The 20,667-nt window shown below is 37.1% G+C and overlaps 2 protein-coding genes across 2 annotated transcripts in view; one reads left to right on the forward strand and one right to left on the reverse strand.

Moving 5' to 3' along the window:
- Positions 1-19,299, reverse strand: part of LOC124285664 (enolase-phosphatase E1-like) — a 71,062-nt gene extending 51,763 nt beyond the window's left edge. Inside the window, exons 1-2 of the mRNA XM_046721937.1 lie at positions 19,156-19,299; positions 2,170-2,297 (exon numbers count right to left, since the gene is read on the reverse strand). Coding sequence (XP_046577893.1) covers positions 2,170-2,228 — 59 coding nt within the window. The 5' untranslated portion in view covers positions 2,229-2,297; positions 19,156-19,299. The remainder of the gene's footprint in view (positions 1-2,169; positions 2,298-19,155) is intronic.
- Positions 19,300-19,570: 271 nt separating this feature from the next.
- Positions 19,571-20,667, forward strand: part of LOC124285665 (splicing factor 3A subunit 1-like) — a 28,178-nt gene continuing 27,081 nt past the window's right edge. Inside the window, 1 exon segment of the mRNA XM_046721938.1 lies at positions 19,571-19,784. Within this exon segment, the coding sequence (XP_046577894.1) occupies positions 19,670-19,784 (115 nt within the window). The 5' untranslated portion in view covers positions 19,571-19,669.

The following is a 20,667-nucleotide window of genomic DNA, read 5'->3' on the forward strand; positions in this document are numbered from 1 at the left end:
ATTTCAGTCTGACCATGTCTACTTTTGAGAACTTAATAAAAGACAGAAAACATAAATCTGTTGACACTACACATTACACCAATACAGGTCACTTCCTCATTACAGGTATCTCAAGCCACATGTAATTATCACTGGTTACAATCACTGGTCATTGTTTAAAGTCACTCAAGCACATCAGCCAGACCAGACATTCTTCAGCCAATTGTTTGTTGTACCTTGGTAGATGACTTGTGTCTTTCAAGTTGGATTACGTTTATACATGTTGTCATAAGACAAGTAGTAGCAAGCAATCACGTGATCAAACATGGCAGCGTTATCAAAACATCGTCATCTCATTTCCATTCATTGCTTAACAAGCTCAATTCAGGTTATTTGGTAAGTGTGAAAAGAAAAAGAACAACACCAAAGATTCAGGGTGTCACATTTTATCATCAACACAGATTCCTGAGCTCGCATTAATTTTGTGACGCATTTTCGACTAGAGCTTCGCACTCGCAATAAATTTGTGACACATTAATTTCATGATTTACAGTATTAGCAGTTGAACTTAATGCTTGGTAAGATAAGAAAGGAAAGTTGTGTCTCAATCTGCTGTCATGTAACAACCCGGAAACCAGAGAAGCTATGTTAGTCTTGTCCTTAAACTTGACAAATATACATGCAACACCATGACAGCTGACATCTGGGACAAGTACGTTATGTACTATGATGCCATGTTTACTGTAAGACTCTATCTGTAGATCATGTGACATCTGAAATGCTCATCTGTTTTGTCCTAGAAAGTTTCTGCTTAGACCGAAGATTAAAACAAGATGGTTTTTCACATTTGCTGTTTTTATTGAATATTAGATGCCTCAAAATATCATTGTTATTTGATATGTAAAACATTTTTGAACACTGATTACTAAAGAACAGTAACCCACAAATGTTAAAAAACATCATGCATTTCAGCATCCTCGTCAACTGCAATCCGTTGTTGCCTCCTGTGAGACAGACATGATGTCACATACTATATATTACCGTATATAAGCCAACTTTTGTACACCAAAAAGAGCAGCCTGTAGAAGGGGTAGGCTTATCTATGGGTAAGACTTTCATCAAACCTTTTTGTCTGGTGACCAGTAAGAAAATGACATCGTATTGCTTCGCGCTAATGAACAAAAGAAAACGACTTTGTCAGTGAAGACATCACATTTGCAATTAAACATCACTAGACAAGATTATTTACCTTTTCAGTTCTAATTTGCTTTTGCTGGGCATTGTATTATATGCAGGTATCAAGATTACTGTGTGTATTCGTCTCATATCTACAGCCGGAAATAGCAATCAGCTGTGAACACATTTCACATTTATCTACCAATGATTTAGTTAAAACATACACAATGATACAACGGGATGAATTCTTACGCAGTGATCAGCAAAATATTATACCTAAAACTATTACTGAACCAAAACAAATATATCCTAGCATTGTGTAATTATAATTACAGGTTTTGTAAAGGTAGTTCTTTGATAAATAATTTGGCCTTATCACCAGAATGCAGAAAAAAAGTGATCAAATCAAAGTTGTTCTGTTAAGTATTGAAATCTGTAATTAACCTGTAATTAACGTGGTATCCATGTTGCAAAACCAAGAGAAAAAGGAAGAATAAGGAAAAAATATTCATACAAAGTGAAACAAACCCAACTTCTGGCAACCAAAAGCTGAGCACCAACAAAATGACTTCTTTGAGAGGCATTTTAGAAGTTGTATAGATGAAGGAAAACCAAGTTCTATGGATAGTCAACTTCTTTATTGCAATGAGTGCAACATTTCGGTGTAGGTACTAACACCTGCTTGATAACGGTGTTAGTACCTACACCAAAACATAGCACTCATTGCAATAAAGGAGTTGACTATCCATAGAACTTGGTTTTCCACCAACTAAATGGACAAAGGGGTTTCTTAAAACCATCCATGAGTAACACAATGTCAGAGATCCAGTGGGTGAGAGAAAATGTACTCAAATCGTGGATTTAACAACTTTTGCAATAAAACGTTCCACACCATAGGGATATGATTAGGGTGTGATGGCTTTTAATTACTCAAGTCACCAAGACAACCTTATCCAGTAGGATGTATCAGTCACTTAGTACTTGATGTAGCATGTGTGTGATGACAGTACTCACTGAGCGCGCAGACGCAGGGAGACGTCTTCTCGTCGAGTGGATGTGTTGAATGCCGACATAGTGGTACCAGGGGGAGACAGAAAGATACCCTGCTTTTGGAGATTCCCGGAAAGGACGGTAGTTGTACACTGCAACATCAACATTAGTACACTGAGTAATACTTCATCTTTTCTATCATCAAGAATTCAACTGAAACTGGAGAAGCACATTCACAAGGATGGATTCCAAACCTTGCCCTTATAAACCATGAGAATCAGTCAAATCCAAACTTACTAGTGAATCAATCAAGATTGGTGGTGCAGAGTGCCTGGGTCATAAATCAATTGAAAGTTAGCCAGCGTTGATCACGGAGAGCCCTTGGATGGGTGACCATGTTTGGCAATATGACTCCTATGACTTTAGCCCTGCTAAACTAACTAACGACACGTGACGCATACATGTGTGGTTTCACCCTAGGGTACCCTGTGGCATAAGCCATGTGACTGTTACTGCCTCACAGGTATATAATGGTTATCCAGGGTAATGTCTATAATGTTGTATACACTAGTTCGGCATGGAATTCAGCGCTATATATATGAGTGATCTTATGATTTTTATTATTATTATTATATCAAGCTGTCTAAGTCAGTGACAACTGAACCAAACTGACAAACATGTCTAACATTTGGACATGACAACAGGGAACTTGTCTTACAGACATATGTTGTTTGACATGTAAGAGATTTTATGATGGAGGCACTGCTGCTGGGGTATTCATTGTATTGGGTCAAAGATGGCGTGTTTACATAGAAACTGGCACTAGTCCTAAAGTCCTTGTCAAAACTGCCCCGAAGTTCAAGGAGAATACCAGACAATTGCAATAATTTGCTGGGTGAAAGATAAAGTCATCAGAAACATGTACCCCCATTTCTATTTAAAAAATATGGCTTATTATGTTTTAATCGCGAAAGCAGTTTCTGTTATCTGAGCTTTGGCCTTCATGCATATTCCGCTGGAACTCATGTGACCTTTCTGCTCGTGACGTCATTTGTGACTAGAGTCCGCCATATTGCCAAAGAACAAGCGCTACAGTAATACAAATCGTGCTGTTTCTGTCGTTTTTGTAAATGGTACGATGATGTATTCCATTGCCTGGGGATGCACGGAATCATCGAACAACGGAAAGAGCCACCATTTCTTCTGTTTTCCAAGTCAAGAGACAGATTTAGGCAGGAGAATTTTTTTAATATATTTTAGTTCCACTTTTTGGTTACATTTCCATCCATTTTATAACAGGAGAAATGTTCCGATCATTCTGAGTTGGGCGCATAAGAAAGACATGCACACATGGGGTATGAAAATCCAAAAGCTAGGCTGAAGAAAGAAGAAGTACCCACAAGATTCATTCACATTCCATCATTCCCTGTTACAATTGACTGTCAGTGTTATTTTTGACATAAATTAAATCAAGTCCGATATTGCCAGTCGAATTGCCCCAGCTACAAAATGCCCAAGCAAATTTGGTCAAATTCCCCTCGGAAGTTTTGGTCAAATTGCCCCAGGGGGTAGTCAAAATGCCCCAATTTATTTAAAATAATTAAATATATGCTCTAAATGCATACTTTTTGTCAACTTTGATATTATGCTCTTCATATAAAAGTACATACATAGTTATGAGTTTACTAATTGAACATTTATCAGAAATATTACTTCCTGATAGCTTTTATATGAAGAACATAATATCAAAGTTGACAAAAACTATGCATTTACGACATATATTTAATCATTATAAATAAATTTGACCAAATCAGAATCAATGACCAAATTTGCTGGGGCATTTTGTAGCTGGGGCAGTTCGACCGGTACCCATGAGATATATATTATCAAAATCAGTAAGCGATTTCACATGAGTGAAAATGTTTCCCTATATCGTTTTTTGGGTTAGGAGCCCTAAATGCTGCAGTCTACCCGAGACATTGCCGAAAACAACGGCAAATCATGAAATACTTGTTGCTTTCATTGTTTTCCATTTTGTCCAATTACGCACGTCGGCATCAGACTCACTATTTGTCAGTAGTGTGTGCTGTGAAAGTTGTTCTGTATTCTCATTGCCTGACAATATGTCATTCTAAGGCTATGACCGAGTACCATAACTATTTACATAAGCAAAAACTAGGGAAACATACATTGTCCTGACCAGTATTATATAAGTCACCAGTTTTCGGGGAATACTTATCTGCGTCGCGAATATTATCTCTGCTCGACCAGGCTGAGATCTTGTATGGATACTTGACACTTTATTAATGAGAACTAAGATCGTAATTTTTTTCAACAAAATAATTCAAGTGTACTTTTTGTAGCAGATAATTTCTATTTTCCCCCGTATGAAGCATAATTGAAGCTATCACCTATTTGACACAAAACAAACTGCAATCACATTTCAAAAAAAGATTTTCTCAGGGACTGGTAATTTATTTATAGGGTTTGCTGGTTGGACTGTATCACATTTTGCTGACAAATAGTATTCTTGTTAAATGATATGGTATATGGTTTTTTAAATTATTTTGACATCAAGCAGTGCCTCTGTTTTGATGGATTCTTCTTCTTCATCTTCGCTGGAAGATTGTCTTGCAAGATGTAAAATCGGATTGTATTGATACGGTCTAACATCCATTTCAGAAATGACATCAGAAACATCTTTTATTGCTTCAGAATCCATGGACACTGTTAAGTTGTGAGGTAAAATCAAAGAGGAAGCCATCAGCAACTGGCACATATGACCTCATGTCATGTGATACCCCCTCTGCTCATTAACTGTCGGGTATTTCCATAATAGCCGGAAAAACGAATATGTTTTTTGTGTTCTTATTGCGATTTTTACAAACATTTTGTTCAATTTTAATCACGGAAGGTAACTTTTGGAATGCCTTTACCCCTATCAAAAGTTTTGTTTTCGTTCGTATTCTCCTTTAAGGTATTACCGGTACATGCATTATAACACTACCAGGAGTAGATGTTTGTCATTTTTAAAAGTTTTGCTTTATTAATTTGTACTTTACTGAGAAAGTGTAATCCCAAATATAACATATGTTACAGCCGACCACTGATGATTCACCATTTTGGCTGTTTTCTTGTTATGCAATGCTTTGTTTTACGTGTAGGGATAAAGATGATTTTGCATACTGTGTTGTAAACTAAGCTGGAAATAGGATACAGATGTACTTATTTCCTTCCTAGCCGTCATGTTCCCACTATACAGGGAAGTACTGGCATGATTACAAGTGAGTATGTATCAGGGCTCAATTTAAGAGATGTTAATCTACTTGCACCAGGTGCAACCTAAGACAAAAATCTAATTGCACCAGCCAAGTTCCAAACTTCAGAGGTTTCAGTGCACATAAACATATGTCTGTGATGTTGTACCCATGAAACCATAGCAACATAGAGACGCAGCTGATCCCTGTTTACAAGAGCTGTCATAGCTGAAACGCATCTAGAAATAGCAATGTTTCGGTGCCACAGCTATTCAAAGTTTAGAAGAAAAATGAGCTGACATACTTATGCTTATAATGTTACATTTATTGTTGATTTATTTCTCCAAAATTGACTTGCACCTGGTGCAAGTTTGACTAATATATAAACTAGGTTGCACCAGTGCAAGTAACAAAGCACTAAATCACGAGCCTTGTTTATTCTTCCATCAATGCCATAATCACACATTATGATTTTAATTACCAAACAGCCAAAACGTACTGATGAGGTTTCTACAGTTAAAGATAACATTCTTATTTTTATTAAATAACTGTTAATAATCCTCACAGTGCAATATGTTTCACACCAAATATACAGCAAGCAAGGTTAACAGGTGACACAGTCAGCATCTATCACTAGGATTACATATCAAGTACTTAATTACCTTGATACTGAGAAGGGTGCATGTTGGATGATGCCACGTCACTGAACATGTAGCTACACCTCCAGCAGCAGCATCGAGAAAGTCACTGAGTGAGCAAGGAGAGCTGCTACGTGTATGATCTTTACTGGCACCTACTCACATCATGAATATCTTATGGCTTATCTGTGAGCCTATGTCAATACTATGTGTGGGTGGGAAATCTTGAACGCAGTTATCATATAGAAATTATCAATTCAATTTAATGTCTTTCTAAAAGAAGGCTACTAGTGATACTTACAGTCTTTGACATTTAGTTAACTGACAAGCATCTAATACAAACTTTAAATATAACAACAGTTGTAAAATGTTTCATTACTTTACAGATACTCAACATGATTATACACACTGTGTGCTGTGTGAGAAACAAGCAAACAGTGCATGTATGTATATGTGTGTGTTTATTTATTTATTTATTTATTTATTTATTTATTTATTTATTTATTTATTTATTTATTTATTTATTTATTTATTTATTTATTTATTTTTGTTTGTTTGTTTACCTATTTATGTGTTTGTTTGTTTGACATCCAAAAAATAACTAGTGTCCAGAAAGGAGAAGTAATACCTTTGACAACAGAAATAAAGTGAAAAAAAAAAAAACCTTTGACAACTGCTGATGCCTAAGGGCTGCTGAAGGCACACTCATACTTTATTAGTACAAAGCTGATTTATTACCAGTACCAGTACTGCATTTCCTGGCCTTAACATCCTGGCCCAGGCACTCTCTACCCCTGGCATAAGATTATAATGGACATATCCCGAGGCAAGGCAGTCCAACAAGACTGGTGTTTATTCGAAGCCTGACTTGGAGTCCAATCGAGTAAATGCAACATCTACTGTTTTCATCTGAATCAATCAAACCTGAGAAAATATTGATTTTATTTGTTTGGAACATTTGTTTCATCAAAATAATCCCTTGTATCAAGCGCTTCCATGAACACAGGACTCTACAACCTGCTACACCAGCATTGTTCAAACACCTCAATCATAGTATGGGAATTTATTTAGGGGAAATACCTGCATGCATCTACATGTCTGCTGTATGTCTGGTCCCCAAATCCATACACAGGGAAAGCATTTGGTATGAATAAATAATGTAGGGAAAGAGCATATTCTGTCAATAATAGGCCCAAGTAATCCAACACCAAATATCATTACCAGAAATCGTTTTTGTGTTTACACTATAGGTAAATGTCTAATCCAGTTCTTAACTGGCTATTAGTAGTATTCGGATACATGAAATGATAAAAGATTGATATGAAGGAAAATGTACTAGTAACCAAGCAATTCAGCTCAGCTTTCCAATTAATGGAACACAAATGATTTTGGCCTCTGTTTCAACCTTGACATAGTTTCATATCATTGTCTTTTTGAAAAATAAAGTGTTTGTTTTTGTCAGGAATGATCTGGTTCTACTGAACCAAAAAATGAAAAACAACAAAGTGGCATGTAACAATTAATTTATGATACATAATTAGTTGGGTTATCCAATTCATCAGTTAGGATCTTACTGGCTTGACAAATTCCAAGACACCAAAATGGCTGCTGTCTGATTTTATTATCCAGTTGCCTGTAACACTTTCTTTGGGATAGGTGAAGCAAGCAGAAAATTTCAGTATTTACAATTGTCTGACAGTAGGTTCAGTGTATAATCAGTCTGACAGTAGGTTCAATTGTATAATTGAAACACATCTTCATGTGTGTTATCACTTCTCTAAGAGGTTGATTATTGTTGCTTTGAACTCAATTTGAGTACAAACTTGTTAACCAAGGAGTCATGTGTTTTAACCATAACTTTAGGAATTCACAATGAATATTAATCACAAGATACAGTGGTGTGAAAATACTCAATGCTGGAAAACATGATTTGACAGTAATGACAAAACTACTGGTTGATTATTGTTGCTGCACTCAGCAATATACCAGCTATAGTATATGTAAATAATCGAGTTTGGACCAGACAATCTGGTGATCAACAGCATAAGCATTGATTTACTCAATTGGGATATGATGACATGAGTCAACAAAGGCAGTTGACCATTCTATCCTATCCAATATCTATTCATAACAGAAAAATGTTGTGTGGGCCTCTGATGATTTTCAACAAAGGCAGTTGACCATTCTACATATTCATAACCAGAAAAATGTTGCTTTTGTTAACATATGGCTGCTGTCTAGTGTACATGGGCTGCTGTCTAGCTGCTGTCTATACAGCCTGTTCATATACATCTTTGTACATATAACTGCTGTCTATTACCCTGTACATATAACACCCTGTTCATATACATCTCTGTACATATAACTGCTGTCTATTACCCTGTACATATACATCTCTGTACATATAACTGCTGTCTATTACCCTGTTCATATACATCTCTGTACATATAACTGCTGTCTATTACCCTGTACATATACACCTCTGTACATATGACTGCTGTCTATTACCCTGTTCATATACACCTGTGTACATATGACTGCTGTCTATTACCCTGTCCATATACACCTGTGTACATATGACTGCTGTCTATTACCCTGTACATATACACCTGTGTACATATGACTGCTGTCTATTACCCTGTTCATATACATCTGTGTACATATAACTGCTGTCTAATACCCTGTTCATATACACCTGTGTACATATGGCTGCTGTCTATTACCCTGTTCATATACACCCCTGTGTACATATAAGCTGCTGTCTATTACCCTGTTCATATACACCTGTGTACATATGACTGCTGTCTATTACCCTGTACATATACACTCTGTACATATGTGTCTATTACCCTGTACATATACATCTGTGTACATATCTGCTGTCTATTACCCTGTTCATATACATTGTGTACATATGGCTGCTGTCTATTACCCTGTTCATATACACCTGTGTACATATGACTGCTGTCTATTACCTGTGTACATATACATGCTGTGTACATATACACTGCTGTCTATTACCCTGTTCATATACACCTGTGTACATATAACTGCTGTCTATTACCCTGTTCATATACACCTGTGTACATATGGCTGCTGTCTATTACCCTGTTCATATACACCTGTGTACATATGACTGCTGTCTATTACCCTGTTCATATACACCTGTGTACATATGACTGCTGTCTATTACCCTGTTCATATACACCTGTGTACATATGACTGCTGTCTATTACCCTGTTCATATACACCTGTGTACATATGGCTGCTGTCTATTACCCTGTTCATATACACCTGTGTACATATGACTGCTGTCTATTACCCTGTTCATATACACCTGTGTACATATGACTGCTGTCTATTACCCTGTTCATATACACCTGTGTGTCTACATATGGTTGCTGTCTAATACCCTGTTCATATACACCTGTGCACATATGACTGCTGTCTATTACCCTGTTCATATACACCTGTGTACATATGACTGCTGTCTAATACCCTGTACATATACACCTGTGTACATATGGCTGCTGTCTAATACCCTGTTCATATACACCTGTGTACATATGACTGCTGTCTGTTACCCTGTACATATACACCTGCGTACATAACTGCTGGCTAGTACCATGTCCATATACACCTGTGTACATATGACTGCTATCAAGTACCTTGTTTGCATACACTTTACCTGACACACTGAACAGATAAGTGTACTGTTCCTTTGTTGTTTAATGCCATACTCAGCAGCAATATTCCTGCTATATGATGGCTATTTGAAAGTAATGGAATCTGGACCAGACAATCCAGTGATTGCATCATGAACATTGATTTATGGTATTGGGTTATGATAATATTCATGATCCAAGTCAGCAAACCTGACCTCCTGATCACATTAGTTACCTCTTATGACAAGCATTGGTTGCTGAAGATCAGTCCCAATGTGGACCTTCATGGGTAGTGGTCCAGCTGAGGTTTTGATAAGCCATTTGTACAAAAGTATACTGTGACTGTCACTGTTATGACTTGCAACTACAAATAATGATCATAATGATTGTCCATGATTAATAACAGCTTCTGAAAATGTGGTCGCATAAGCAACAACTTTATTTGTCTGACCCAACCAGTATTTATGCATTATTCATTGGCAATATTGATTCGAGTTTTTGTCTCTATAATTCCACCATATTTCAGCACAGCATTGATCACAAGAAAATTGTAGAAGATATTAATGCAAGTGTAATTACAGGGCTCGATTTAAGAGATGATAACCTACTTGCTCCAGGTGCAACCAAAGATAAAAACCTAGTTGCACCAGCCAAATTCCAGTTTCACTGTTTTTATTGCAATGTGTAATGAAAGAGAAATGCTTTTGCATTGATTAGAATATTTAGATGTTTTATTCAGAAGTTTACCCACTCAAACGTTTACTTTCACCTGGTGCAAGTTAGGCAAATCATCATATAACTAGGTTGCACTTTTGTAGTATTGGGTTGCACCAGTGCAAGTAACAAAGCACTAAATCGAGTCTTGAATTGTGTTTTTTGTGCTGGCCTTGAATACCAGTCTAAAAAAGGTATGCATTTAATAAACAGTGTTACAACTTACACCATTCTTATTTCTTTGCACTGTGTACCATATTGTATTTCTAGCAACATCAAATCCTGCAAATCCTAAAAAGGGACATGCACTGCCTTGCAAATCTGCTGGTATTCCATGTTTGCCACTTTTCTAGTTAAAAGTACATATCCTAATGAATGCTAGTTAAAAGTACATATCCTAATGATGACAATAATGTGCAAGTATAATAGCCTTAGCATGCTCACTGAAAGTTGTTGGTGAGTTTCATTTTATTGATTGCCTGTTTTCCAAAACATAATTAGATGCTGGCTTTACCACAGGCAAGGTTCAGTTTTCACTATGCCATTTTGCTGAGGTGCCATCTTAGCTATAACCACAGAGGTTCGAATCACTGTTTGGACAATTATTTTTAAAAATACAAATCTTCTGCAATCATATATTTCAAATTTGAATGAAATCGGTAGAGAATTTTTTTGTTGAAAATTCTACCGCTACACTATTTCATAAAATACACAAGAGGTGACACTTTCGATGCTAAAAACCTGATCGAAAACCAGACAGCCAAACTATTCTAAAGTGCGGTTCAATCAAACTTTACGTTTTTTCACAAAAAATTTGTGTTGAACTTGTTGGTCATTCTTTTACCTTTCTGTTTATTGTATTCAATTTGCCTAACTGCATTTCATTTTTGACCACTGACCCTCGCATTAGCACTACCCTCTGCTTTGAACAAACATCTGGCCTCTCTTCGGTAAACATCGACTGTTTCCGACTTTCCATATATCTCTGAATGACTCAGAAACAGAAAACATCTCTCATTGGTCAATTTCCACATGTGCTGGAAATATGACAATTGTATTTTTCCGCATACGTGGAAATTGACCAATGTGAGACGTTTTCTTTGTCCGTCATTGGCACCCGATTGTGTACTCTTCTGTGCATATGCAGTAGCCATTTTCTCTGTGAAGCTTCGAAAATTGTTCAAAATGTTCTGTGTTTCCTCAGACTGTGTGGAATTGTAAAAGAGGTAGCCGTTCCATCCCCTACCTCACAACTACATAACCTTAAGGACTGAAAAGGGCTTTTTAATCAGCAAGTTGTACCCAACCTTTGATCGGAAAGGGGTATCCTTTCGTCCTACGTTTCCGACTGTCATATGTTTTCAATCCACCATTACGATTAAAGTTAATAGTGCGAGAATGCAAGAAAGTCCATGAGAAGCAGCCTGAATGTCAACAAGGCGATCACTGCTATCGGTCTGACATCAATATGCTATGAATCAATTTTCTTAATACTTGATTTTACCTCATTATAAAGCTGTGTAAATAAGGTAAATGATCCGAGTTTCAATCCCTCCATCGTCTGCTAGCTGGTGATGTTTGTCAACATTAGATCACGTGACTAGTGAATACTGCCATGCGTGGGTCCGTATAGGTCAAATTACACCAGAGATGACCTAGATAATGCTTATAGACTGGTGGTAGAAGAAAATGGTGGTAGAAGAAAATGTTGTAGTGTAGAGACTGAACAAATCTTTAGTTGAAGGTTCCAACTGTTTTCTGCTCTTAAAGAGGGTAGTAAATCAGTTAAGCTATAGCCATTGTTTGTTGGACAATATCAGCGTAGATACTGTCAGTTGGGTCCCATGCCTCTGTTTTCCTTTTCTCACAAGTTATGAGGAATCCTTTTCAGCTAGCCATATCAGAGTTATGGGGCTAGATTGCCTGTATGGTTATACCCCACCGCCCCAGAGTCAGAAGACCATTAATCTTGCAAGTGATTACACTGTCAATCAAGGACATATAGACAGAGATCATCGTTTTAGTCTCTGATGGCTGCACAGTTCCTTAGATAGATGGCCGGACCTTAAAGTACAGAAACCGAGGAGACTTGAAGCAGCGAGGGTGAGATCAGCCACCAAAGAAAACATCAGTCGGTATTTCAGAGAACTGTCATACAAAAGTACAACTTTCAAAGTTCACCCCAGGCAATTTCTAACATCAAAGAAAAGGCACTATGAACTGATGTAACATCACCCCAAATTGTCGCCAGGATACACTGTAAACCACACACTGTGACATCTGGGAAATCACAAACGGTAACGATGATTGCCGCTGTTAACGCAGCTGGTGGCAGTGTTCCCCCTTACTTTGAGAGATGAACTGTTATCAAGAGCTACACCCGGTACTGGTGGCACAGTTCCAGAGACAGGGTGGTCTAATACGGAAGTATTCAGCATGTACATGAAAATGCACGGACCGACACATGCCATCCCGCTCCGCTCAACTCTCCCGTTCTCATACTCTATGGCCCTGGTCTTTCAACACCAGTCAGCCAGAGGCTTTTACTGCCATGACACTGAATTCCAAGAGACTTTGAGGTCATAGATGAAGCCTATGTTTATGAAGGCAAATATCAGCTTGTAAATCATTATTGCCACTACATATCATACACCATTTGAAAGGTTTAATCCTACTCTTTATAAATATGAAAGTTATTTTTTATCATATTATTCAAATAATACAACTACAACTTAAATAAGTTAATTTTTAATGAAAATACAAGCTAACACATTTATATGTCCCGATAAACCACGAAGGAAGTAAAAATGAGGCGATTTTGTCCATTTGTAACATGTTACATGTTATATTTGGGATTACACTTTCTTAGTAAAGTACAGATTCTAGTACTTTTGGGTTGAGTCCCATCCGGGATTCGAACCCACACCCTCAGAGTCAGGCACCTAATCGCCAGCACACAAAGTCAGACGCCTAGACCGCTCAGCCACCGCGGCTTCCACAAAAATGGAAGTCGGACAACTGGTAGTCTGGACTGCGGGCTTTGTGTACCCCTCTGATAAGTGTTAATTGGCACGGCTCCCACAGGCAAAAGCTATGAAATACACAATGCCATTTTTTAGAAAGTGATCAAATGTAACATATGTTATATTTGGGATTACACTATCTTAGTAAAGTACAGATTCATTTGTAACATGTCATTATATCCCCTTACTATTTTCTTTTACATTTTCATTTTTATGTAATCAGAAAATTATTGTAAAAAGATTTCTGAAATAATATGTATGGTCGTCTATTTCCTGATATCAGAGGCTTTCCGCTCGGTAACATGATACAACAGCGTGAAATACCTCCATTTTCGAAGCTTCATATGAATGACATGTGAGGTGATTCGTTTTGATGGTGGGTATTGATCGTTTGAAAGCTCTGAACATCAACAATATCACTGTACCCATGCCAAGATTATTTTCACAGGTGTAAGAAGCGATTTTATTGGATAAAGATTGGTTTCTAATGACGCTTATTCCCACAGTCTGCTATAAGGATTGTGATTGGTCAAAATCAGGCACATGACCTAGTGATGCTTGTACTACTAGTTGTAGCCATAATCACATTACAGCAAAGGATACTGTACTCTTAAAATGAAAACCTGTAGATTCAAACAACAGTTTTGGGTAAAATCATGCTATTCTGAAGGTGTTAAGCAAAAAATCACCACCTATACGTATATTATTGAACTTGGTGGACGTATCATGCTAGGTTGTGACCTGTGACATGAAAGTTTCATGCATATATTTTAGCATTAAACATGTTAAAGGGCCACTGATCCAGAGCAATTTCCGTGGATGGGTTGTTGCTTTTGTTATTGTTTTTCTACAGTGAGTACCCGGATGATATCCCAGAATTCATGACTGGTTTGTTACCTCTGTTGCGCCACCCTCATGTGCAATTGATAGTATAAGTATAGACTGATCAACAAAGATGAAATCTTTTTTAGTCGATAATCTTATGTTGATTTTGTTGTAAAATTATGTAGACTTTGATGAATAATGGGGTTTCTTAAAAACAAAATTCACTTTGATCAAAATGCTGATTTTGATGTAAAATTTTGATTTCATAGTAATGCTGACTTTAAGAAAATGTTAACGTAAATGGATGTAGAATTTGATTTAAGAAATAGATTGACCTTGAATTTGGCAGGAAGCCTGATACAATAGCATTGTTTTGAAAGTAAGGCTAACTAAGTACATGGGGAATCTTGGGGAGAGTAGTGAGCTTGGGTTCACTACTAGTCAATCTGAATGTTGTATTAAATGGCATTATTTTGATAACAAATGAAAGCATTTTAAGTTAACCCATCAGGCCAGTGGTAAAAAATGTTCGGACTGAAATAACGAAGTCAATGTACGTCTTTATATTTTGTCTTATAATCCTAACTAGTTTATTATCATATTTGTATGCATTTTGAAACTTAATAAAATGCACACGATCTGCTTATACTTAGTGAATTTATAACAGGCTTGTAATATCTAGACATTTTATAGATTGCCAACGTGTGTCATATTTCACACACACGCCCTGAGTGCAGCCTAGTGTATTTTGTGTGTCTCAATACAATTCACGGCCAAAAAAAAAGATTCTGTTGAATGCCATAACAAAAAAATATAAACTAAATGCAGATATTAAAATTAAAACAGACTAATGTTATAGCAACAATATCAGGCTATTACCTTGTTCGGGGAATGTATTCATCAATATCCACATAAAGGAATGAGATGCCATTCATCTGCAGCTGACAAAGTATCCTGTTCCATGTCATGTGCCTTTTAACAGTCTTATATGCGAAAAAGGGAACTATCGTTTCAGGTTTTTCACATGGGTGTATAGTCCCATTGGTCACCCAAGATAGCACACCTGGCAACTAATTGCATGATGTCCGCCATTCTATAAAAAAGTAATTTATTTAGCCAATAATGAGCAATCAATCAATGTATTGGCGGTTAATCCTTTGAAGGAAGGACCTTGTTTTTACAAAAAGACTTTACGACCGGGTGTATTCAGTATAGATTAGTAAATCTACAAGCATAAACACTACCTTTGACAAATCCGCTGTGCAGGATAAAAGCAATTAATCAATCAGCATTTTATCGGTTAATCTTTTGATCGATGTTTGTTTTGTAACTCAGCTGATAATTCCTCTTACTGCACTTCCATGCGCATATTACATAAGATGTAATACATTTGCCACATCAGACCTCCATATATAATGATGGGTATTTACTCCAGACACAAGAAATTCCAAATGGGAACCTTTGTCGGGTTATCTCAGTGGTGGATTATACCTGTTATAAATTCATTAACTGACCATCAAGTGAATGATGACAAATAACGAGTAGGTTTACCACCAAACGAGGGTAACAGCAAGAGAGTAGTAATCGTTGTATTGCATGCAAGTTCGATTGCCTGAAAAAAAAACCTTATGGGCAGACACTGTTTTGAGGATACGAACGGAACTTCATTGTTACATAAGAAATATATATAAGCATTTGCTGTGTACTTAGTTAAAAACTGTACCTAAGTAAAATTTCAGATTTATTTTGCAATGGCAAAGTGAGGTTGTTTAGTTTATGGATTCAAATATATCAAATGTGTGTTTCTGATATCATAGCATACGTAATAGACATAATATTTTCACTTATTAAATAATGAGGTAAAAAACACAGGAATAGGATCAAATTGGATCAGTCACTATACCATCCAAACATTTCAAAATCTGAAAAAGCCTACACTGCTGGGATACTTTATTACAATCAGACAGGAACTACCGGGGATATTTTCAAACAACGGCATCTGATGGGCATCCACCCTTCCTAATGTCCCACTGATTAGGTTGAAGAAATTCTGGACAGTAGCCCAGTCCCCATGTCCGTTACAGTCAAAGGAGCAGAGGCTGACCAGTTTGCAGCTAGGTTTCGTAATTAGACTGTTGGCTGGAAACAATAATCGCTCTGGATCAGAGATCGAAATAGTAAGTTATAATGTACGTTTGACAACTTGTATGTGTACTGTTGTTGATTCTATTCTTCAGTTTATTCAATTTGTTTCATTATTTCCTTGAAACATCGTTACTTTGCTCTTTGATAATTTTTATGTGGACCCATTGCTAAAGCATGTGTCAGAGAATCGCTTTTCTCAATAACATTGCTAAAAATAGTTTATAATTCAAATTTGTCAATAATATATGGTCATTTGAAATGTACTAAGCATTTTCAGACATTGTGAAAATTTGATAAATGAATCATATGTTAGTTAGGTTCCTAAAACATTTTGATGCAACTACTGCCTGGCGGGTTTACCTGCCTCCTGTGTCTGGGGACTGGGGACGTCTTGGCCGGTTTTCCGGCTTACGGTGTTGAATGGGTTAATAGAATGGGCACAGCAAAAACATATCTTCCTATTTGTTCTTCCCCGTCATACAAGCCACCTCTTACAGGCACTGGACATTGGATGTTATGGGCCATTCGAGATGACACTGATACGATCATGTCATTCATTCTTAAAAATGAACACTGGAAAAGCTATCGGAAAGAATGATATATGTTGTGTTTTCAACTCAACGTTAACTCCTGTTAACGTTTTGTCATCGTTCACAAAATCAGGAATTTTCCCTCTCAACCCCGAAGTGATTGATGACTTGCTCTTTCTCTAGACGAACACCTGCGGTTTCAAGTTCAACAGGTGTGTGCTCATTCAGGACACTGACAACAGACTGGATACTGCGTGGACATTCTTGGAATCTCGGGGTTGGAGAAGTCTTGAGAAATGTTCAAGCATACAAGCCAAGGAACAGTATCAGTAAAATCGTTGGCTGGGAAGGTTATCACAGATCAGATAGTTGTAGACAGGATAGCTGAACACAAGAAACTAAGTCTGATAAGGAAGTCGGTAAGGGGAAGAAACAATCAAGCATAACAACATTGTTGTCCACATCATCCAGGTCATCTAAACGAAAAGGGAAAGGACTTGTACACCCTGCCCCCATCAACAACATGCAGCATTTTTCTGTCCCCATTGTGATCAAAGCCCAGTGGAAGAGTGGATGACATTCATAAGCTATCATCAACAGTGTATCATCAACAGTGTATCATCAACAAGCAACAACAGTGTATCATCAACATTTAATCATGCAACATATGTACATCATGAAAATGGAGGATTTGGCCATCAACAGTGTAATGCATAACAGTGTTTTTAAAATATATAAATATGTACAGATTACATGATCAACAGTGTGTGACTCATCATAGTGACATCAACAGTGTGTCATCATAGTGTACAATCAACAGTGTGTCATCAACAGTGTGTCATCAACAGTGTACCATCAACAGTGTTAGGTACATCAACAGCATTTTTCATCAACAGTGTAAAGCATCAACAGTGTATCATCAACAGTGTATCATCAACAGTGTATCATCAACAGTGTATCATCAACAGTGTATCATCAACAGTGTATCAGTGTATCATCAACAGTGTATCATCAACAGTGTATCATCAACAGTGTATCATCAACTGTGTCATCAACAGTGTATCATCAACAGTGTATCATCAACAGTGTATCATCAACAGTGTATCATCAACAGTGTATCATCAACAGTGTATCATCAACAGTGTATCATCAACAGTGTATCATCAACTCATCAACAGTGTATCATCAACAGTGTATCATCAACAGTGTATCATCAACAGTGTATCATCAACAGTGTATCATCAACAGTGTATCATCAACAGTGTATCATCAACAGTGTATCATCAACAGTGTATCATCAACAGTGTATCATCAACAGTGTATCATCAACATCAACAGTGTATCATCAACAGTGTATCATCAACAGTGTATCATCAACAGTGTATCATCAACAGGTTTTCATTTCATTGTTATCTGTATTTGAAATTGCTGAACTGATATTTTGATTTCACTCTTAAAGTTTTACAAGTGACTTGAAGATATGAATTTGCCTTGATGAAATATATCAACATTGGAACACCATAGTTATTTTGTGTATAACATCATCACAGAAAACTGGTGATGTAATGCTCAAGTTGCCAAATATGGAACATTATGGTCGTGATGGCCTTGTTAAACCGATGATGCCGAGAGAATCATAAAAAAAGGTAAGAGAAAACACCTTGACTAACATACTTTGTCTTGAATGTAAAATATTTTTATTATGATAGCATGGTTACATATGTACTGCGAATCACTGTTACGTCGCTGAAGACAGGTGAAACTGGGATACCTTACCCTGAGCATTGTAAAGGGTTATTTGATCGGCAAGTGGATTGTGATTGGGTGCTTGATCAGAGAGTCAACGCAAAGGCTAAGAAAAGTGTAACTAACTACACTTACAAGTCGAAGAGGCACAAGAGATCTGTGAACCAAAAAACACACACGGCCCATTATCGCCACATAACGTATGTTCTGATGCGCTCTTGTCCAAATTAGTCTCATTAATAAATCATGGATTAGGGAATTGCGTATGGGTCTTATCTAAATTGTGTATTCGTTTTCATTTTGGAACAATTACCATCTACTTTGGAAACAAGTTGTAGTTATTTGAAGGTCTAATCTTAATCTGTGCTAATTTTGTAGTGAGTTGTTTTCCCTAGTAACATGCCACGCCAGACATAGTATAGCTTAAACAAAAGAAGAACATAAAATAACAGAGCTTGCAACAGTACCTGAAGACTTCGTTCCTGTGTCAACAACAAGTAAAGAAAGTCAACTTGAATGCATCGGCATATCTAGTTATTCATCAGTCATGTCAAGAAACGGCGTCCACAGCAGCGGGTAAACAAAAATCCACCGGAAGTCACGCCAAGTCTCATGTTGACGTGCGAGATACGTGCGAATACTATTTTCTGAACACCAAGTTAGTATAATTGTTGAACTACGCGATCGTAAAACGAGGACAACAGACCACTATGTAAAGTTTGACTTCTGTAGCATGTTTCTTGCAAAGATATTCGTACCGTAGGTAAAAGATATTAATACCTTTTCCGAAAAGATATCGGGATATGCGTTTTTGTTTTGCCGGAACAGTTGTTTTTTAAAAACATATGAATAGTTGTTGCATGATATATTTGGACTGTGCAGAGTTGCCTCCCTTCACAAAAAGTACGCCATATTGGAACGAAAATTGAACGAAGACAGTGAATACTAACATTTTCCCATACAGAGAGACAAAAACTCAACATGCCAACAGCCGAGGTTCAGAGACCTCCTGTTGAAGATGGCGAAACCCAAGGCCAACAACAGAGTGTCAGTAAACCTGTCATTGGCATTATTTACCCTCCTCCAGAAGTGAGAAGTATCCTTATTGAAGTTATACTTTCAACCACAAAACGGGACGAAGATAACCACAGACTGTGTTGTGTCAGTATTGAGATATAATACAAAAATAAAACAAGCGATTTGGGCCTGTGATGGCGTTCACTGTCATGAAGATCGAGAGAAAATGTGGAATTTGCACCCACAATTTTACATGGCGGACTCGTATTCAAATGTTGGACAACCCGTACATACTGGAACCTCGTACCCTAAAGTGCATATGCGTACCCACAGAATTCCAGATATTGATCACTCGAGACCACTGCACGGTATTAATGATTGTTGGAAAAGTAATAGTGTTCAGAATAAACTGCTATCAAAGTGCAGGAGTAAGTGATCAATAATTTATAAGAAAAATCTATCTTTGTTGTTTGATACAATCTATTATGGTTAATTCAACCTGTTTTCGGCAATTAAGTATCTTGGTGTCAGGGGGTTTCGACAATGTAAGACAAAAACGTTTATTTTATCTGTAATACCATTTAAAGTTTTTATTTTACTAACCTTGAGTGATAAAGGATATATTCATCTATTTCACACAAAAATATCAAGTGTTCCCTACAAAAATAGTGTTGATGGCATCGTATCAGCGAAACTGTTGCCGCTCGTAACATGCAGGTATTTTGTATGGGTTTTCGACGATGAGCCATACTTTTTGCTCCGCACTGCGAGGGAGTGTTGTGATCACGTGGCTTCCTATTTATATATTGTCTGTCACCAGCAGACGACTGATCTAACTGAATTTTCGCTTTCTATTTTTTGCCCTTGGCAAAGGCAACTGATTTTGCATCTGAAGTGGTATAAACGATCTCGGGTAAATGATATTGATGTTTGTTTGCTTTTTATATAACTTTACTTCCCAA

Source organism: Haliotis rubra, unplaced genomic scaffold, assembly GCF_003918875.1.
Source record: "Haliotis rubra isolate DU_JTF1 unplaced genomic scaffold, ASM391887v1 Scf365, whole genome shotgun sequence".
In the NCBI taxonomy this organism is placed as follows: Eukaryota; Metazoa; Mollusca; class Gastropoda; order Lepetellida; family Haliotidae; genus Haliotis; species Haliotis rubra.